The sequence below is a fragment of the Notolepis coatsorum genome (assembly GCF_963971535.1).
Source record: "Notolepis coatsorum genome assembly, chromosome: 4".
NCBI lineage: Eukaryota > Metazoa > Chordata > Actinopteri > Aulopiformes > Paralepididae > Notolepis > Notolepis coatsorum.
The window spans coordinates 33,557,868-33,580,985 of NC_140168.1; the positions used below are offsets into that span (position 1 = coordinate 33,557,868).

At 44.8% G+C, this 23,118-nt stretch overlaps 1 protein-coding gene across 1 annotated transcript; it reads right to left on the reverse strand.

Moving 5' to 3' along the window:
• Positions 1–1,403: 1,403 nt before the first annotated feature.
• On the reverse strand, positions 1,404–17,911 carry nrsn1l (neurensin 1-like; the record flags this gene model as incomplete). Its single annotated transcript, XM_084311905.1, has 4 exons — positions 17,801–17,911; positions 16,522–16,613; positions 2,786–2,941; positions 1,404–1,805 (listed from the first exon to the last, which is right to left on the reverse strand). Exons 2-4 carry the CDS (start codon positions 16,585–16,587, stop codon positions 1,404–1,406), a joined length of 624 nt encoding a protein of 207 aa, XP_084168031.1. The 5' UTR covers positions 16,588–16,613; positions 17,801–17,911.
• Positions 17,912–23,118: the final 5,207 nt, after the last annotated feature.

Sequence of the window (23,118 nt, forward strand, 5' to 3'; positions counted from 1 at the left end):
GGGCACCAGCATGTCATCTCGGGTGCGTTCGGAAATGGGGAAGCAGGGAGGGGATGACATGCCAGTGCAACATGTAAACACGTTGGATGTTTATTTTATTTATTTTAATAATACATTCAAATTAACAATTTTCGTGGAGGAAAAGCAATACTTTTATTCTGCACCTTTCTAAAAGCTCTGTGGATGTATGTACAAAGAATACTCTACATACAAAATGTTATCTATAGCCTCCTGACACTGGTGCATTCTATAAACGCAGTACAAACAGCAGCAGCGGTCAACGACCGTGGCCAGGGATGGGAATTGATAAGATTTTATCGATACGATTCCATTATCGATTCTGCTTATCGCTCCGATTCTTTATCGATTCCTGATAAATGTATCATTTAAATAAATAAATTGGAAATGCAACAGAACTAAGCTGGTTAGAATAACAACATGCAACTTGACATTTCTGATTGTCATTTATTGTTGAGCCCCCACCAAAATGGTCGCAATTTCGAGCCCTTACAAATTTAGTGACTGTGACACTCGTTCACCTTTTCCTGAATCAGTTTACCCCACTGTGCTAGAGTGAAAGGATTTTCCTGAGGTGCGCGAGAACTACTAGCTGCAGCCTCAGTCTATTGTGATCATCTAAAATGGATGAAATGGGAGAATATTTATACAGTGAAAGCATTCGTTTTCATTTAGGTTTTCCTAGTCAAGGAATCAAATAGTCTGCTATGGCTGCATGCGTGGCGCTAACGTTATTGTTTTAAAATGCGCAACTGTCGGAAAAACATGGCATCGATAAGAGGAATCGATAGTCACAGAGGCATGCGATTCCAGGAATTGGACAATTAGGAACCGATTCCCAACCGGTTCCGGTTCTCGATTCCCATCCCTACGTGGGCCTATGGTCTGCTAGAGCAGTGGTTCCCAACGTGCGGTCCGGGTTGCCCCCATGGGTCCATGAGGGAGATCCTGGGGGTCCCGAGAAAAACCAGGGAATAGTTTAATTTCACCATTTCATTCCCTAGAGAGACTTGTTGACAAGACTAGTCGAGGCCCACGTCTAAAACACAGGGCTGGAACAGAAGCCTACATGTCCACTAGCGGTGGTTCTCACCTTTTTTGGTTTGTGGCTCTGCTGAAACCAGAGGGGTACCTTTTCAGACATAGACATAATGTTGAACTTTGACAACGAATAATTATTCTTATTTTCTTCCCTATTATGGGCTATTTTACTTGATTAATAATTGCATATGGGCTATAGATTTGGCATATTCATTAAATAAAGCATTTCTTATGGACTTTATGTAGAGAGGTAAGAAATATGAAAATGTATTTGTATATTTTTCTGCGACCTATCAAGGTCATTGTGCGACGCCCTGGGGAGGGGTCAGGGGTCATAAACCACTTCATGTACTGGGCTGGACGTTCTGAACTGTGGCCAGCGTGACCGGAACCTTCCCCTCCCCTGTACCAGGAGCCTTGGTGACCGTCTCCCGGGGGACCGCCAGACATCCCCCCTTTGTCCCCCACTCTCCCCATTTCTCCCCCTCCTCTCTATGGATCAACCTCTCTTTCCTGGGGAGGAGCCAGAGGAGGACCCCCACCATGGCCAGACCTGAACCCAGGCTGGCGAACCCGATCCCGGCCACCACGCTGAGGTGCAGCCCCCGGTTGAAGCCGACGGCCTGGGTGTCCACGAAGAGCAGCTCCCCCTCGCCAAACGACTCGATTCTCCGTGGGGTGGCGTAGCCTACCGACAGGCTCGCGAGACCCGCGGTCAGGATCAGGAGACCCAGCACCAGGGACACCTGAGAGAGGGAGGGAGAGAGGGAGAGAGTCAGATCAAGTGTCAAATCTTTTAAATAAATGTTTTTTTTCTTTTTTTATATATATATATATATATATATATATATTTTTTTTTTTTTTTTTTTTTTTTTTTAAACAAACACATAAACATAAACATAACAACATAAAATTAGATATACAAGCATTAATTAACAGTGCACATCCAATGCAATCACCATTTAAATAAATGTATTATACAAGATATACACCTAATACTTGCTATCTAATACCCTATACACATGCTCTCGCTCGCTCCCCCCCCCCCCCCCGGGCCCCCCCTTGGATAATCCATCCATTATCATTCGCTCCTAACCAGGCACTACAATTCATATGCTAGCTTTTATTCTCTCCACCACTTCTAACCTCATTGTAATTTTGGATTCACCGAGACCCAAAATTCTTGCTGTAGATATTTCTAGATAAATCACATCGAGATATGTAAGAATCCAGACCTTTCGGCAAATTTTTTCCGGTTGAAACCATCGTGATGCTATCAGCTTTTTAGCCGCTGTGATACCAGATAAAACCAATCTCTTTAGCTGTATAGGTTTTTATTTTATTTATGTATATTTTGTACTGTATTATTCTGCAGTTGGAGTCAACATTTGTATTTATTACCATTATTATTTATTTATTTATTTTTGTTTTGTAAAAAAAATATATATATATGATAATTTGTTGTAATATGTTGTAAACTTAACAGAGAGAGAGAAAGAAAGAGTCAGACAAAAAGAGAGAGAGAGAAACAGAGAGGTTCTGACAACCACAACAAGGAGAGAGAGAGAGGGGGAAGAGATGGAGAGAAAGAGAGAGAGAGACGGAAAGCTTGAGAGAGACAAAGATAGGGAGACAGAGAGAGAGAGATAGTGTGAGGGTGAGAGGAGTATTGCTAAGTTGCCAGTAGGCTACAGACAGTCAATTGCTGTCAATGCAAAGTGTGTACCTTCCAGGTCCCCGAGCTCCACCAGTGGGCCGGTCTCTGGTTCTGGACGAACCCCTGGTCCTCCTGGTCCCTCTCCGACATGGAGGCTGCCGAGCACTCCTCGTAGAAGTGGTGCAGGTAGGAGCGCACGCCGAACTGGAGACAGCTAGAGCCCGTCTGCGAGGGGATACAACCATCAGACCCTCAACTGCACCTTTGTTTACACTGTTTATCTTTCTCATATTTTTTTATATTCAGAGTTAATTATATTGTTTACACTGTTTATTTTTGCTCATATCTTTATATTCAGATCTAATTGTATTGCCTACATTTATGTCTTTCTACTATTACCCTGCCCATACCTGTACCTCCCCTCCCCCATGCTGCTATGATGCACACACTTCCCCAATCAATCAATTAAAATCGTTTTATTTAATTCTGAGGTTTTAAAAATCCAGCGACCCTCAGAGAACAGTGTAAAAAAAACTGTTGGAAATTATTTTAAAAAAATTTGGTGAAAATAGCCTTCATCAGTGTTATCAAATACATACCAGGCACACAATATAATACATGACATGACCAAGAAATTAACCAATCACAAGCCAATATCTTGATTATTCATAGGATTCACCTGGTTCAGTGGCAGGTACATTTAGTCATTTAGCTGACGCTTTTATCCAAAGCGACTTACAAGTTAGTATATTAGGACAAGTGCATGACAATAAGGTTAGTTAGGGTTAGATATTTTTTTTTATTTCAGATAATGGTTGAAGAAGTGCGTCTTTAGTCGACGGCGAAATATTGGACGGGTTTCGGCTGTCTTAACTGTGGTGGGCAGTTCAATCCACCATTGTGGGGCAAGGACTGAGAATCAGAGGTGTGGACTTGAGTCACATGACTTGGACTCGAGTCAGACTTGAGTCACGAATTTGATGACTTTAGACTTGTCACTTGACTTGACCAAATCAAAAAAGACTTGCAACTCGACTTTGACTTTAACACCAATGACTCGTGACTTCACTTGGACTTGAGCCTTTTTAATATTTTTTTTTAGATTTATTTTTTAGCGTTTATCGCTTTATTCTACTGGGCAGTCCAGTAGAGAGAGAGAGAGAGAGAGGTGAAACGGGAGACAGAGTGGGGGGAAGACATTCGACAAATAACGACGGGTTCGGGAATCGAACCCGGGTCGGCCGTGCCGCGACTCAGCGCGTTATGTGGTTTGCCACTGGGGCGTCCCGGACTTGAGCCTTTTGACTTGAGAAGACTTGATACCTTCCCCCATGCCCAACGATTAAAAATTATGTTATTAATGTGCCGTGAATTAATTAATTTCCAGCGAATAGACACTTCATTTGCGCAGTCCTGGCTCCTGTGTCACCTGCGGAGACACGTTGTGGGCGTGTTTTGTTTACTTGTTAGACTGTCATGGCTGCGCCCAGTAGTCGAGTTTTTACACATGATATTGGATATTCTCACTATTTCTCTTTTGTCGAGCACAAAGAAAAGAACGTTTTAGTTAAATGTAAATTGTGTCTTGGCTCAAAGTAGCCCACTTTGTTTGAAACAATCCGACAGCATCCAATCAATTTGCGCGAGAGAAGAAGTAACGTTACGAAAGGTTAATAACGACGGATCCAGTGGAAAATGATACCAAAGATTGCTTTGTTTGCTTATAAAAACTACATGGTGGTCAACAAAAAATGTATTGCAGTATGCAAAACGTGCAGGTCGAAAATCACAGATGGAGAAGCAACAACTTCCAACTTCGTTCGACATTTGAAGCTGCACAAATAACGGTAAGTAACTTGGCTTGCTAGCTACAGTAGTTAAATCAATGAGCCATCGACACAGTCAGTGTGGTGGTAACGTTATCAATCATTACATCCAAGATTGATACACGGCTGGCTAGGCAGTTGATAGTCATAGTCTTGTCTTATAAAATAAATAAACAATCAGCAATGTCTCGGTTGATGAATGGCCAGCAGTAGCCTAACAGTACTTAGAAAAATTTATTGATTGAAATTTGTATTAACAGATTGCAGAATGGGTACAATACAGTACGGCTCAATACAAACAATTGTTAAGGGGATACAGAGCAGAAAAATACTTTCGTCATTGATCTGAGAGAGAGAGAGAGAGAACTCACACACGAATTAGGCCCTACCTAATTGTAATACCTAATAAACTACCTAATATACGAAATGCAGAGATGCCTTGCCATTTCAGTACAGATTTTTTATACCCCAAAATGTATAAAGGGTTAAGGTAGACTAGTTAGTTGAACCAAGGTCTGCTATTATGGATCATGTGCCATAGACTGTATATACAGGGCAGGCAGACGTTAAATAAATGATTGGTCCAAGTGGGAAGACAATATGTTGGTTATTGTTATCCTACCTGTAAAATGGATATGGTGATCCTTATTCTTTTTTTTCCTCAATATACTCCTGAACTGGTTTTCTCAAGCAGCTCTTGCCCAAATGTATCTAGTTGTAAGACTAACCCTGATTCTCAAAATTATTACATTTATAGAAATTAGATTATGTTTTGCCAACAAGTTGATAATGACATTTTTTGGTGAAGCGCGTATTATGACTTGTTTAGGACTCGAAACTCAAAGGTTAGGACTTGGGACTCGACTTGGGACTTGTCAGTCTTGACTTGGAACTTGACTCGGGACTTGCCTGTCTTGACTTGGGACTTGACTCGGGACTTGAGTACCAAGACTTGAGACTGACTTGAGACTTGCAAAACAATAACTTGGTCCCACCTCTGCTGAGAATAGGCGGCTTCTCTTTGAAGACCCTCCCAGAGCTCAGATAGGAGTGGGTCTGAGACGGCCATAAGATGCAGAGCGTAGGAGTCTTGAGGGTGTGTAGTTAGGCACCATTGACCGGAGGTAGGCGGGAGCGGTTCCCTTTGCCAGGTCGAGGGCCTTGAAGCAGATTTGTGCGGCAATGGGGAGCCAGTGCAGGTCCCTAAGAAGTGGGGTGACATGGGCCGACTTCGGTAGGTTTGAGATCAGGCGGGCCGCTGCGTTCTGAATGAGTTGAAGAGGCTTGATGGCAGTGGCCGGGAGGCCAGCAAGCAGTGAGTTGCAGTAGTCGAGGCGGGAGATGACTGTTGATTGGACGAGGAGTTGGGTGGCTTCTTTTGTCAGGAAGGGGCGGATCCTCCTGATGTCTGCAGGTTCTGGTTGTCGCTGCGATGTGAGGAGAAGTTTAACTGGTCGTCGAGGACAACACCAAAGGTTCTTGGCGGTCGGAGATGCGGTCACAGCTGCATTCTCGACTGTGATGGAAAGGTCGGTCAGGGGGGAGGATTTGGCCGGCAGGTGGAGCAATTCTGTTTTGCTTAGGTTCAGTTTGAGGTGGTTGGTCGTCATCCAGGCGGAGATGTCGGACAGACAGGTACTTTAGGAATCACCATTCTAAACCAGTCAGGGTGGACGATTAAAAAGATTTCTCGCTACCCATCAACTTGATTAAAGAAACACGCCGACCTTTTAGGAAATTATCTTATGTGCCGTCTTCCCCAGAGTCAGACAAGATGATAAGTACCCTTCTCATCTCAGAGCGTTGCTTTAAGACATTGCACAAACTTACGAATCACTTGCCTTGCAAATGACTGGGATTTTTATAACAGCGAAACCATTATCAGATTTCAGACAGAGAGAGTAGTGAGACAATTTTAATAACAATGGGTCTCATTCACCAACGACTTACGACAAAAAGGGCTCTTAGGGCCATTTGAGACCTTTTTGGGACGATTTTGGGATTCACCAACCGTCCCAATAAAACATATATAATTAATATTATATTATAATATATTGTCTATATTCATGTCTTGCCCAAAAATTTCTCAAATGGCCCTAAGAGAAAGCCCTTTTTGTCGTAAGTCCGTTGGTGAATGAGACCCAATGCGTGGATCCACATCTGACTTGGACTGGATCCAATCTGGTTACATGCTGTACACCTTCTTTTTTATCACTAGGAGGGTTCAGGGAGAGTTCCCCCGTGAGAAAATATATTAAGGAAGCAATCTCTGCGTGTCTGTGTACACGACTCGCATATCTGGAGAACCATTTTACTGACTTATGCTACATCATTTAGAACCATCTTACTGACTTATGCTACAACACACAGTAATGTTAATATAATTACATGCATCATTGTTTACAATGAACGGGTGGGGCTAGTCGAAAGGACTGGACACATGGACAAGTTAAACAGCAATCAATTAATTTAATACAACAGGTAGTTTGAGCTGCTGTCGTGCCTACGACCGCACCACAGGGATATTATATTATATGGCTTTGACGAGCTCTCTCTCTCCTGCCGATTAAAATCAGCAGCTCATCATCGATTGCCGGTAGCTGCATTTGCACAACGCCGTCCATCCCTGCTGCTAATGTTAAAACGAACCTAAACTAACCTAAACTAACAAACTAACTTAACCCTTTATATGCCAGGGATTATTCTGATCTTAATCCACTGTCTGCCAGTACGGTAAATCTATGGAGATGTTCCCCTTCTTTGCAGGGCTATAACTTTTTAAATTGTATTGCTAAATTGACATTACTATGGCCCATTCAACGTCAAGTATCTATCGTTTAGGATGTAGCAACGTTCTACTTTTTCATTCACATATTCATACTAAAATACGGTCTAAAGTATAAATATGTTTTTATCGTTTTCTGCAGCATTCTGCAGAACGCGAGTTATAGCTATAAATACATATATTACATCATCAAATGTAGTTTGATACCGATTGACGTCAGATTAAAATGTTCAATTGTACAAGGTCCTAAACGTCCTGCCTCATCATCTGCTGGTGACCGGGGGGGGGGGGGGGGGGGGTTTATAAGTCCGTGGCCGACGTTGAATCATTCATGTAGTATGGGCGATACATAGATCACAGCAGTTTATATGGATCATAATATTCAAACACGCTGAAACTTACCGCATCTTCCTCTGACCGTTGGGTGGTCAGCGTGGAGTAGAAAGTTCGCGATTATGGGATGTTGATATATGTGATCCATTTCCAGGTTGTATAATAGTATATACGTCCAAATCATGTTGTTTATCGAGTTATTGGCAACGGATCGCTGTCCAGTGTGTCGAGCTGGAGTCCCGCTAACGATAGCGAGTGCCCGGACCGAATATGGATGAGCACCACTTCCGGCGCGTCACTTCCTGTTTGGGCGATCCGCCGATCGGCCACCAGATGGCGCTCTTGAACCGTTGGAGAGTTGAGAGGAGATCAACAGGAGATCTCAAGTCTCCGTGGGTGAAATATGATTGCCATCACAGATTTTTGAAATATTGATCTCAAAGACGCCTTACGCCGTCATTGGCAGATTACGCATGGCGGAGAATGACGTGGTAACACGTTCTTGGCGAAAAAAGTGTTAACTAACAAACGTAACAAACTAACTAAATATAACTATATTACACTATATACACGAGCAAAAACAAACATAAACACGGCTATTATATGGGTTGTTATCAATGGGTTGGTTGAGAAGGGAAATCGCCTGACATCGATCTGACATGGTCAACACACATAGACACAGTAGTAAAGAAGGCGAAGCAGCGCCTCTACCACCTGAGACAGTTAAGGAAGTTCAGAGTATCGGGGAAGATACTCCAGTCCTTCTACTCAGGAGCTGTAGAGAGCATCTTGACCGGAAACATCACTGCCTGGTATGGAAACAGCACGGCACAGGACAAGAAGGCCCTACAGAGAGTGGTGCGCTCAGCCGAGCGTACCACGGGTATTGCACTACCTCCCCTGCAGGTTCTATACAACAAGAGGTGCAAATCCAGAGCCTGCAGAATAAATGAAAGACCCCCACCACCCCAATAACAGCCTGTTCCAGCTGCTGAGGTCAGGCAGACGCCTGCGAACCCCAGCTACTAGGACAGAGAGGCTTAGGCTCAGCTTCTTCCCCCAGGCCATCAGAGCCTTGAACAATGAACATTGAGTGCCACAGAACACTGAACTATCCACACACAGGCACACATGAGCACACACACGACACGCACGCTGTGCACGCTCACACACTAGCAGCCACTTTAACACTTTAACATGAGCGGGCACACACTCATGCCGCACACACCCACACTTATGGCCAAAAGGAAAGGACACTTTAAATTAGTATAACAACAGTAACAGTGTATTGCACTACCAAAGCTACCTAGCATGTACAGTACTATATGCTCTGTAAATAACTATGTACAGATACCGAGATGTCACACCATGTTACCTGTTACCTGTTTATTGCACAATGTTGTTTTTATTGGATTCTATTATATGTTGTACCACTGTATTGCACATCGTTGCGGGCAAGACCACCCGCATTTCATTGTATTTGCCGTGACAAATAAAACTCTTGACTTGACTTGACTTGAACCTAGCTACATCCGGGGTACAATGTTGCATAGGCTGCACGTAGCTGTTTCAGAAGTATAAATGCAGAGTGCTTGCAACATTGTTGCGTTGTCCATGTCGTGTCCCAGTTGCGTTGCAGTTGCTCGGGCATGTAGAGTCCTTTATGCTACAACATTTAGAACCATCTTACTGGCTTATGCTACAACATTTAGAACCATCTTACTGACTTATGCTACAACATTTAGAACCATCTTACTGGCTTATGCTACAACATTTAGAACCATATTACTGACTTATGCTACAACATTTAGAACCATCTTACTGACTTATGCTACAACATTTAGAACCATGTTAATGGCTTATGCTACAACATTTAGAACCATCTTACTGACTTATGCTACAACATTTAGAAACATCTTACTGGCTTATGCTACAACATTTAGAACCATCTTAATGGCTTATGCTACAACATTTAGAACCATCTTAATGGTTTATGCTACAACATTTAGAACCATCTTAATGGCTTATGCTACAACATTTAGAACCATCTTACTGACTTATGCTACAACATTTAGAACCATCTTACTGACTTATGCTACAACATTTAGAACCATCTTACTGACTTATGCTACAACATTTAGAACCATCTTAATGGCTTATGCTACAACATTTAGAACCATCTTACTGGCTTATGCTACAACATTTAGAACCATCTTACTGACTTATGCTACAACATTTAGAACCATCTTACTGACTTATGCTACAACATTTAGAACCATCTTACTGACTTATGCTACAACATTTAGAACCATCTTACTGGCTTATGCTACAACATTTAGAACCATCTTACTGGCTTATGCTACAACATTTAGAACCATCTTACTGACTTATGCTACAACATTTAGAACCATCTTACTGACTTATGCTACAACATTTAGAACCATCTTACTGACTTATGCTACAACATTTAGAACCATCTTAATGGCTTATGCTACAACATTTAGAACCATCTTACTGGCCTATGCTACAACATTTAGAACCATCTTACTGGCTTATGCTACAACATTTAGAACCATCTTACTGGCTTATGCTACAACATTTAGAACCATCTTACTGACTTATGCTACAACATTTAGAACCATCTTACTGACTTATGCTACAACATTTAGAAACATCTTACTGGCTTATGCTACAACATTTAGAACCATCTTAATGGCTTATGCTACAACATTTAGAACCATCTTAATGGATTATGCTACAACATTTAGAACCATCTTAATGGCTTATGCTACAACATTTAGAACCATCTTACTGACTTATGCTACAACATTTAGAACCATCTTACTGACTTATGCTACAACATTTAGAACCATCTTACTGGCTTATGCTACAACATTTAGAACCATCTTACTGACTTATGCTACAACATTTAGAACCATCTTACTGACTTATGCTACAACATTTAGAACCATCTTACTGACTTATGCTACAACATTTAGAACCATCTTACTGGCTTATGCTACAACATTTAGAACCATCTTACTGGCTAATGCTACAACATTTAGAACCATCTTACTGACTTATGCTACAACATTTAGAACCATCTTACTGACTTATGCTACAACATTTAGAACCATCTTACTGACTTATGCTACAACATTTAGAACCATCTTAATGGCTTATGCTACAACATTTAGAACCATCTTACTGGCTTATGCTACAACATTTAGAACCATCTTACTGGCTTATGCTACAACATTTAGAACCATCTTACTGGCTTATGCTACAACATTTAGAACCATCTTACTGACTTATGCTACAACATTTAGAACCATCTTACTGACTTATGCTACAACATTTAGAAACATCTTACTGGCTTATGCTACAACATTTAGAACCATCTTAATGGCTTATGCTACAACATTTAGAACCATCTTAATGGATTATGCTACAACATTTAGAACCATCTTAATGGCTTATGCTACAACATTTAGAACCATCTTACTGACTTATGCTACAACATTTAGAACCATCTTACTGACTTATGCTACAACATTTAGAACCATCTTACTGGCTTATGCTACAACATTTAGAACCATCTTACTGGCTTATGCTACAACATTTAGAACCATCTTACTGACTTATGCTACAACATTTAGAACCATCTTACTGACTTATGCTACAACATTTAGAACCATCTTACTGGCTTATGCTACAACATTTAGAACCATCTTACTGACTTATGCTACAACATTTAGAACCATCTTAATGGCTTATGCTACAACATTTAGAACCATCTTACTGGCTTATGCTACAACATTTAGAACCATCTTACTGGCTTATGCTACAACATTTAGAACCATCTTACTGACTTATGCTACAACATTTAGAACCATCTTACTGACTTATTGTGAGGTTCGCCTCTTCCCTGGACCTTTAATTCCTGTTCCCTGGACCTTTGATTCCCTGTCTCCTCACCTCTCCAGCCCCCACCCTCGCGTTTGTTTGCTCTCGTCTGCTCTTCGGCAGCCCACACCCTTGGACTATCTGTCATTATGTGTTTGATTGGTCCGTGCCGAACACACACTTCTAGTCAAGTATCAATTACTATCTCGCACCTGATGTGTGTTCTAATTAGCGCCCCAGTGGGCTTTAAATAGCTCGATCTCCCCCCCAGTCCTCGTCGGGTCGTTCTGCAAACTCCTACGGGAGATTCTCTATCTGTAAGCTCCTACGGGAGATTCCCTATCTGTCTGTATGCTGTTTCATCTCCGGCGTGAGACGAGGTGCAAGCCTTCGCCACCTGTCGCCGTTTGCCTGGAGTGGGACACAGTACTGCGCTCTCTAATTCTCTACGGGAGGTATTCCAGTGTTCCACTCCAGACCCCGCGCCAGATGCGCTCTCCGAACCGGCGCGTTCTCCAAGCAGACGCGCACCACTCCAGACCCCGCGCCAGATGCGCTCTCCGAACCGGCGCGTTCTCCAAGCAGACGCGCACCACTCCAGACCCCGCGCCAGATGCGCTCTCCGAACCGGCGCGTTCTCCAAGCAGACGCGCACCACTCCAGACCCCGCGCCAGATGCGCTCTCCGAACCGGCGCGTTCTCCAAGCAGACGCGCACCACTCCAGACCCCGCGCCAGATGCGCTCTCCGAACCGGCGCGTTCTCCAAGCAGACGCGCACCACTCCAGACCCCGCGCCAGATGCGCTCTCCGAACCGGCGTGTTCTCCAAGCAGACGCGCACCACTCCAGACCCCGCGCCAGATGCGCTCTCCGAACCGGCGCGTTCTCCAAGCAGACGCGCACCACTCCAGACCCCGCGCCAGGTGCGCTCTCCGAACCGGCGCGTTCTCCAAGAAGACGCGCACCACTCCAGACCCCGCGCCAGATGCGCTCTCCGAACCGGCGCGTTCTCCAAGCAGACGCGCACCACTCCAGACCCCGCGCCAGATGCGCTCTCCGAACCGGCGCGTTCTCCAAGCCGACGCGCCCCACTCCAGACGTCTAGCCTGCGCCCTCCTACTCCATCCCTGTAAGCAGCTCTGGCCCTAGTCTCCCCTGTTGGCTTCTTTGTTAGCTCCCCTGTTAGCTTCCCTGTTAGCTCCCCTGTTAGCCTGTTTAGTCTTCCCTGTTAGCTCCCCTGTTAGCCTTGTTAGTTCCCCTGTTGACTCCCCTGTTAGCTTCCCTGTTAGCTCCCCTGTTAGCCTGTTTAGTCTTCCCTGTTAGCTCCCCTGTTAGCCTTGTTAGTTCCCCTGTTGACTCCCCTGTTAGCTTCCCTGTTAGCTCCCCTGTTAGCCTGTTGACTCCCCTGTAGCTTCCTTGTTAGCCTCGTTAGCTCCCCTGCAGCTTGCTAGGCCTCTACTACCAGCATGGCCCCAGTCTGCTAGCTTAGCCCCGGCTGCTAGCACAGCCTCTATGTTAATGCAGCCCTTGCAGCTAGCATAGGCCCTGTAGCTAGCCATGCCCAGGCAGCTAACCCGGTCCCTCTGCATGGCCTCCACTTTTTGTCAGTTTTCTCCCACTGCTAGGACTGCCCCTTCAGCTAGCAAGGTCAGTTTTTCCCCACTGCTAGGACTGCCCCTTCAGCTAGCAAGGTCAGTTTTCTCCCACTGCTAGGACTGCCCCTTCAGCTAGCAAGGTCAGTTTTCTCCCACTGCTAGGACTGCCCCTTCAGCTAGCAAGGTCAGTTTTCCCCACTGCTAGGACTGCTCCTTCAGCTAGCAAGGTCAGTTTCCCCACTGCTAGGACTGCCCCTTCAGCTAGCAAGGTCAGTTTTCTCCCACTGCTAGGACTGCCCCTTCAGCTAGCAAGGTCAGTTTTCTCCCACTGCTAGGACTGCCCCTTCAGCTAGCAAGGTCAGTTTTCCCCACTGCTAGGACTGCCCATTCAGCTAGCAAGGTCAGTTCCCCACAGCTAGGACTGTCCTTCCAGCTAGCTTGTTCTCTCATGCTGGTCCAGCCCTGTCTGCCAGCCTAGCTCCGGCAGCTAGCGCAGCCTCTTTGTTAATGTAGCAGTACAGCTAGCATAGGCCCTGTAGCTATCAGTGCCCTGGCAGCTACCCTTTCCCTCTGCTAGCCCCTTCCCTGTTCCCCTCTCCAGTGCCCCTGTTCCAGCCCTGTCTGCTAGCCTAGCTCCGGCAGCTAGCGCAGCCTCTATGTTAATGTAGCAGTACAGCTAGCATAGGCCCTGTAGCTATCAGTGCCCTGGCAGCTACCCTTTCCCTCTGCTAGCCCCTTCCCGGTTCCCCTCTCCAGTGCCCCTGTCCCTCGCCCTGTCCAAGGCCTTAACCCTGTTTTCTCAGTCCCTGTCTCCAGCCCGCCCCCGCGGGCCTCTGTTCCCGGTTCCCCTCTCCAGTGCCCCTGTCCCTCGCCCTGTCCAAGGCCTTAACCCTGTTTTCTCTGTCCCTGTCTCCAGCCCGCCCCCGCGGGCCTCTGTTCCTGTTCCCCTCTCCTGTGCCCCTGTTCCTGCCCTGTCCCTTGCCCTGGCCCTGTCCTTTTGCCTTTCCCTTAGCCTTCCCCTTAGCCAGCTCGCCTCTTAAAGGCACATTGCCCTTTTTCCCTAGTTCTTGTTTTCCAGTGTTTTGTGTTCCCCCTTAACACTTTGGTTGCCTAAGGTTAAATTAATGATATACCATAGATTGCCAGCGCTATTTGTCTATGGAGAAAGTCCCCTTCTTTGCAGGGCTATAACTTTTTAAATTCTATTGCTACATTGCCATTATTAGGGCCCATTCAAAGTCCTATATGTATTGTTCATTGTGTAGCAACGTTAAACTTTTTCATTCACATATTCATAGTAAAGTATGGTCTAATGTATAAGTATGTTTTCATCTCTTTCTGCAGCTTTCTCCAGAACGTGATATATAGCCCCAAATGCATTATATTGATGATGAAATACAGTTTGATGGCAATCAGCGCGATATAAAAAATTCCAACTAGACGTACTTCTAGAAGTTACTACACGTCATCTGATGTTGACCGGATGGGCGAGGGGGCGTTTATAATTCCGTGGGCAGCGTTATACCAATCATCTAATGTGGGTCAAATGTTGATAATATCAGTTATTATCGAAGACGGTAACGTTACACGCTGAAACTCACCCCAGTCTCCGCGCGCCGTTGGGCGATCATCGTCGAGTAGAAATTTTATCATTATGGGATATATTATTACCCGGTCCATCTCCAGCTTGTATAATGGTATATACGTCCAAATCATGTTGTTTATCGAGTTATTGGCAATCGATCGCTATGTAGAGTGACGAGCTAGAGTCACGGGACATGTACCGAGTGGCCGGAAGCAATACGGACGTCTAGCAAAACCTCTAGTGCGCTTCCTGTTAAGCGCTTGCGCCGATTGGCCACCAGATGGCGCTCCTGAACCGCCAGAGAGCTCAGTGGGTCCTGCTGGTGTATCTCAGGCCAGCGGAGGGACATTATGAATCCGATCGCAGATTTTTGAAATATTGATATAAAGACGACGTACAGCGTCCCCCGGCAACTTTAGCATGGCCAGCAAAGACGTCTAAAGACGGCTCCCGGCACCCAAAGTGTTAAAGGCACAGTGCCTATTTTTCCCAAGTTCTTGTTTTCCAGTATTTTTGTGTTCTCCCTTAACTCTTTCAATGCCATGCCTGGTTTTCCGTTTTACCGCTTGAATGCCACCATCCGCGCCAATGTTAACGTTAATATCGCCTAATCTATGTTTTAAATTATGGCTATGTGTCTAATCTGCCCATCGCATTATCAAATACTATTTTCCAGTCAGTGCTGTGAAGGCAGATTCTTTTTTTATCGCGTCGTTTCCGTTTCAGAGCAGTTAGAAAAGCCCCCGTTTTGATATAAAAAACAGCTCATTCTGGAGCATTCTATGAAAATCGTCTTTTAGTGGAATATTCCACAACGTTGATATTCGTCTGCCTTTTTATGAATCGTTTTCAAATAAACGCTAGATGATCAATATTATACGTGCACGCACGCACATTACGGCCGCGCACTGATAATCGCCCCGTTGATTTCCTCTCTGACTTTTACAATGAAACCGAAAGAAGACATTTCACAAAACAGCTTATAACTTCATCAAACTTACTCCGATTATCCTACCACTGATAACACAGAGTCCTTACCTGACATCAGATAGTATCCAACTGGTATATTCCAATTCCTGATCACCATTCGAAAAAATCGATAAGTGTATGGATCCAACGCGACACAGTAGATCTCTATGATCCGCGGGGATCTGAGGCTCCAGAATGAACTGTGGTAACTCCGGCTGGATCAGTGAACTGGAAAATGTGGAGTACCGGATTTTTTTCCCCATTCATTTTCATTGAGTCCATTCCAAAATCACTTATGTCATCTGGGAGACGACAGGGGGCGCTTTTTTCCACAGTGATTGTCGGCGACCCTCGGCTATACTCGGGTAGGCTCGGGTGATGCAATAATTTTTCAGATCGCAAAAAAAAATAATAAAAAATCCGAGAAATCTCGTGAGTGGCTAGCAACCACCTATAAAAAAACACGAGAAATCTCGTGAGTGGCACTGAAAGAGTTAAAGGGACAGTGCCGCTTTTCTGTTGTATTCAATAAATGGCCAGTTCTTGGCTTACTCTCATACCTGTCTTGTGTTGTGCGATTGGGGTCGGTTACAAACCATAACACTTATGCTACATGCAGAAACATTTTACTGCCTTATGCCGCTACAGTTATAACCATTTTACCGGCTTATGCTACATTTAGAAAGATTTTAATGGATTATGCTCCGCGCGGAACCGTTTCCCTGCATAATATGCCAAATGATTGTATTAGTCTCCTGGTTGCAACCAAATGAAAACCGATCACCCTCCAAGGAAACCCAGCTCACCTCACTGCCAGAGGACTCTCCCCCTGAAGAGCACCCTGAGACGCAGGCCTCAGAGCATGACGCCATGACTGCTGCTCACACACCTCGTACTCCTGGAGACAAGTGGAAACAAAGACGCATCACAACACAGGGCTAACAGGGCTGAAGGGTGCTCTGGTCAGGCATGCGTGCACACACACACACACACACACACACACACACACACACACACACACACACACACACACACACACAGACACACACACACTGTTTATCCTCTAATGATAGATTCCCTGATTCTCTTCCTCCTGAGACTAGCAACATTGTCTCTGATTGTGTTACCTGTGTCCTATCGTAGTGGCAGCATGTGTAGGATGTTAGGCTACTATGTCACTGCTTGGCTGCCCACGGATGAGTCACGTTTGCGTACATATACTGTATGCACACCTGCACGCACACACATGCACGCACACACACACTTGCACGCACACACATCTACTCAAGTCACAGCTTAAGACAGTATCTGAAAAGACCTGTTGTCATAACAGCATCTTCAGCTCAAAGATGGAATTGCTACAATAGTTATGAGATAATGTTTATCTAAACCAATAAACAAGTACATATGCCTCTCTTCTTGCTATTGACATTTCAGCTGCCTTATTTGGGACTTTAACTATACAGTGATATTCTGTCCGTTTGATGCTAACCTAATTCAATTAGGACGTTATATATACTGGTAGTTGAACATTTTAGGATGCATGACTTGTTGTAACATGTAATGTATTTGAATTATTGTCAAATAAACTAAAAACTCCCGAATACAGTACGTGAAATAGGTGCATGATGTCGACGTCACGTGCACCTGGACCTATCAACTAATATACTAATGATATCTTATTACTTCCTTATTGTCGTTTTAGATTATAGAAACGGTGCAAAAAGTAGTCTATTGGAGGAATAATTAGTGAATGTTAATGCCGTGGATTTAGTTATTATCTGTAGCAGTAGCAGATCAATCAACAGAGATCGACGAGAGAGATCCCGTTCTGAGTGTTGCGCTGTCCAGGGTCCTGAACCAAAGCATGATTCAACTTTTCTCATAACTCAGACAGACATGATGCCTTTTCACAGTTTCATATCCACACAACTACCCACCAGCAGCCGACACGTATGAGTCATCATCAACACTAGCGTCACTCACATCTCACACTTCTCCATCCCACTTCATCTACTTAACGACTTCATTTCTGAAATGTTTCACTATCAGTCAATTGACGCGTGAATTCACCGGGAGGCTTACCGCTGACTGACCGGGGCGCTCTCTCCGTCGCTGTCTGTTCTTACTCCACCAGATCCATATCCCAGCAGCAGCTGTACCAGGTGGATCGACACACTACTGGTGCTGGTGTCTGTCGGCGGAAAGGCGCAAGAGAGCATGCGCAATGTTTCGACCGTCATCCATAAAAATCACAAGTACACACTCCCACGCAGAAAGTTGGACGTCGTTCCACTGTCAAACACGTTTAGCAGGCTGTGACGTACAGTACATGCGTATATGGTGTGTCACACAAGTAACCGAGATTACTTGAAGATCATTATGATCTTCGTTTGGCAATCAAGTTCAACATGAAAAACAACAACAACAAAAAAACAGTTCATCCTTCCACTTCACCTCATGCATATGGATAAGCTACTGATCCATTGTGCAGACAGGTGGTTCTCTTTCAACCTGTGGATCGGGTCTTAAATACACCATCATGATGTACTGTATAGTCTGTTCTTTGGTATAGGCTGCTACACCATGCTCTGTTACTTTTGTCAAATTATTAATATTTGGAGTCTAAAGCTGCATGTTTATTAATCAAGTTAAATATAGCAATATTTCTAGGGGCCACATACTAAAAAGCTTGAGAGCCACTGTTTAAGACTAAACCAACATACAATATCCTATCTAGTGTTTGTAGGCTACTGTATGTCTCTTGAAGGTCCAGACTGTGGATGGATGGTCAACGTAATGTTTCTTTTAGGCCAGTATACAAATAGCTGTAATATGAATGATGCATGCCATCAATGCTAAAGCAGCATGACAAACACTCTGACTCATTTGCCATTTAATCTAGTGCTCATCAACAAGAACCGGTTGACTTCAAGAGATGATGCAGAGATGAAACAGCATTATGTAACATGGAGAGAGAGAGAGAGAGAGGGAGAGAGAGTCAGACAGAGAGAGAGCGAGAGAGAGTCAGACAGAGAGAGAGAGAGAGTCAGACAGAGAGAGGGAGAGAGAGAAACAGAGATGTTCTGATAACCACAACAAGGAGAGAGAGAGAGAGAGGAAAGAGATACAGATAGAGAAAAAGAGAGACAGAAAGCCTGAGAGAGACAGAGAGAGGGAGACATACAGAGAGAAAGAGATAGATTCCACCACCACATCCTTCCAATATGTGTTCTGTAATATTTCAGTGTTTAATTATTTACGCAGACTGCCACAGCAGATCCCAGATGAAAAGAAAACAAATATACTGTCATTTTAATATATCTATCTGATCTGTTAGCAAGAGAACATTGCCTGTCGGAGAAAATAATTGTGGGCATGCATGATTACTGCCTGTCTGTCTCCATGTTCTAGGATAAATGTTGTTATTTTTATAAATCTTATTATATTAGCGGACAGTATGGCTATAAAAGACATTGCAATGCTGTGCCCAAGGTACCCTGCAGAGATGGAAGCTTTGTCAGTCAATCATCTGTATGTTGTGGTTGTTCAAAGCACACAGACACACACACACACACACACACACACAGACACTCATTCACTTACACACGCACACACACCCACCCACACACACATCCACATCACACTCGTACTGTCTGGGGAGGGTGACAGCTAAGAGTTCCAAAGGGAGAGCTTCACGCTATCTCCCCCAGATTCCCTCCCTGCTGAAAAGACCGACCAGTAGGAGTCGCTGTTGCAACATCCAGGACTCGCACCCCACCGTCAATTGGGTTCGTAGAGACGACTCACTGAGCCGGAGGTACAGTACCGCTGCCGGAAATTGAACCCGGGTCTCTGTGGTGGTAGGCGAGTGCTTAGATCTCTACACTCCTCAGACGCCCTGCAATGTCTACTTCTGTCCTTTTACTCTGAGTCCTTTGATGGCTGAACAGTCAAACTTTTAAACCACAAATTGTATTGCAGTTGGGGCATGTGTAAGTGGCGGTGGTGGTGGTGATGGTGATGGTGGTGGTGGTGGTGGTGGTGGTGATGGTGATGATGATGATGATGATGATGGTGGTGGTGGTGATGATGATGATGATGATGATGGTGGTGGTGGTGGTGGTAGTGATAGTGGTGGTGATGATGATGGTGGTGGTGATTGTAGTGGTGGTGGTGATAGTGGTGGTGATGGTGGTGGTGGTGGTGGTGGTGGTGGTGGTGGTGGTGGTGGTGGTGATGATGATGATGCTGATGATGATGATGATGATGATGATGATGATGGTGGTGGTGGTGGTGGTGGTGATGATGATGATGATGATGATGATGATGATGATGATGATGATGATGATGGTGGTGGTGGTGGTAGTGATAGTGGTGGTGATGATGATGGTGGTGGTGATGGTAGTGGTGGTGGTGATAGTGGTGGTGATGGTGATGGTGGTGGTGGTGATGGTGGTGATGGTGATGATGATGGTGGTGGTGGTGATGGTGGTGGTGGTGATGGTGGTGATGGTGATGATGATGATGGTGGTGGTGGTGATGATGGTGGTGGTGGTGATGGTGGTGGTGGTGGTGGTGGTGATGATGATGATGGTGGTGGTGATGATGATGGTGGTGGTGGTGGTGGTGGTGATGGTGGTGGTGGTGGTGATAGTGGTGGTGGTGATGGTGGTGATGATGATGATGATGGTGGTGGTGATGGTGGTGGTGGTGGTGATGATGGTGGTGGTGGTGGTGATGGTGGTGGTGGTGGTGATGGTGGTGGTGGTGATGATGATGGTGGTGGTGGTGATGATGCTGATGGTGGTGATGATTTGATTTGATTTGATTTTATTAGGGATCCCCATTAGCTGGTGCGATAGCAACCAGCTAGTCTTCCTGGGGTCCGCACACAAAAAAACACACAAAAACAATCACTATTGCAAAAAACAAAATTATTAAAAGTCAGTACACACAATGCATAATGAACCTACTGTAACAATTAATATAGCTAAAATTACATTAGTGTAAAACAAAAACAAAAAAATTACTTTACAGTGTTAAAAACAATTTAAAAACAATTTAAGATTATTTTTAAAAGTGAATCTACTGTAAATGCAGCAGAGGTTCCGAGGTAGGCCATTCCACAGAGTTAATGCTCTAAAAATAAAAGATCTCCCCAAAGCGCTGGTTCTAGGACCTGGCAATTCAAGCTGCCCACTACTGGAACCTCTAGTGTAATGCTCGTGCACAGTATTACTAAAAACAATCTGATTATGTATAAAAACAAGAGTTTTACTGCTCATGACCAACTTGAACAGCACAAGTATATTAAAAGACAATCTATTTTCAACGTTAAGCCAAGAGAGGGGGGCATGCATACGGCACACATTAGACCTTAGTGAGCAGCCCAGTACCAACCGTGCTGCCCTGTTCTGGACCACCTGGAGCTTCTTGAGGTCACCACTGGCAGCATATGACCACATCGCAGAGCAATAGTCAAGATGACATAAAACTAAACTTTGCACTATCTGACATAAAAGGGGACGGGCAACAAAAGAAGCACATTTCCTGGAAATACCAATTGCTCTTCCCATTTTTAAAACAATATAATGAATATGCTGAGACCAAGACAGAGTGCAATCCAGCATCACTCCAAGGAGTTTAGTACTTTTCAACTTGTATGATGATGATGATGGTGGTGGTGATGGTGGTGGTGGTGGTGACCTCTATGACCTCTGCCAGTGGGTCTTGGACTTCCTGACGGGCAGACCCCAGGTGGTAAGAGCAGGCAACTGCACCTCCTCATCCATCACGCTCAACATAGGGGCCCCCCAGGGCTGTGTTCTGAGCCCCCTCCTCTACTCCCTGTACACACATGACTGCGTGGCACAGCGGAACAACAACACAATCATCAAATTTGCTGATGACACAGTAGTGGTGGGCCTGATCTCTGCCAACGACGAGAGGGCCTACCTGGAAGAGGTAGAGAATCTGTCACAGTGGTGTCAGGAGAACTGCCTCTCCCTGAACGTCAGCAAAACAAAAGAGATGATTGTGGACTTCAGGAGGTCGGGGGTCAAGGACTACAGCCCCCTCAGCATCGACGGGGCACCGGTTGAGAGAGTGAACAGTTTCAAGTACCTCGGAGCCCACATATCCGAGGACTTGACATGGACCACACACATTGACAGTGTTGTGAAGAAGGCACGACAACGCCTCTACTTCCTCAGGCGCCTAAGGAAGTTCCAAGTCAGTCAGAAGATCCTTAGGAACTTCTACTCATGTACAATAGAGAGCATCCTGACTGGAAACATCACATCCTGGTTTGGGAATAGCACTGCACAAGACCGTAGCAGACTACAAAGAGTGACACGTTCAGCCGAACGCACAATTGGAGGGGGGCTTCCCACCCTCCAGAACATTTACAACAAGCGGTGCAGGGGGAAGGCGAAGAGAATCATCAAGGACTCCAGCCACCCGAACAACTGCCTCTTTGAACTGCTGCGGTCAGGCAAGCGATACCGGAGTCTTAAGGCGAGCACAGAAAGACTCAGAAGAAGCTTCTATCCCCAGGCCATCAGGCTGCTAAACGAACAATAAACACTATGCAACAACCATCAAATGCACACAGCACGCACACCCACACGCACACACTCACTTAAACAAACAACACACTGCAGCACCCACTCTCCACACTTTAGAGCACACAAACACACTTTATATTTATTGATAAAGGATTTGCACTACAACTCGTACACCTACTGTACATTGTACCTAAATTGCACCTCATCCCATTTCTGCCTTGCACTATATAGTATTGTATATTAGTACACTGCACAGTATTGTATATTATATGGTAACTCAGTTACGTCTATTCTGCATCGAACATTGTACATATGTCTATACTGAACACTGTGACCTCATTTTTTACTTCTAATTTACATGCTATACTATGTTATTTTATTTCATACTTATCTTGTCTTGCACAGTCTCTGGAGCGTAACAGTAAGAAGCATTTTGTATAAAAGTATTCTGTACTTCTGTATGACAACTATTAAAGAAACTTGAAACGTGATGGTGGTGATGGTGGTGGTGGTGGTGGTGATGGTGGTGGTGGTGGTGGTGATGGTGATGGTGATGGTGATGGTGATGGTGATGGTGATGGTGATGGTGATGGTGGTGGTGATGGTGATGGTGGTGGTGATGGTGATGGTGGTGGTGATGGTGATGGCATCCATGGATGTGTTTCCCCTGAGCTGCCTTTGCTGTCTCCTGGCTGTCCTCTCCTCTAGGCTGTGAGTTCCACCTAGGCAGCAGCCTCCTCCAGGTCCTTAGTGAAGGTCGTTATACCTCTTCTACTGCCCTCCTGCTGAGTGTCGGCCAGGGTGTAACTGGCTATATAAGTTTAGTTTAGTTTA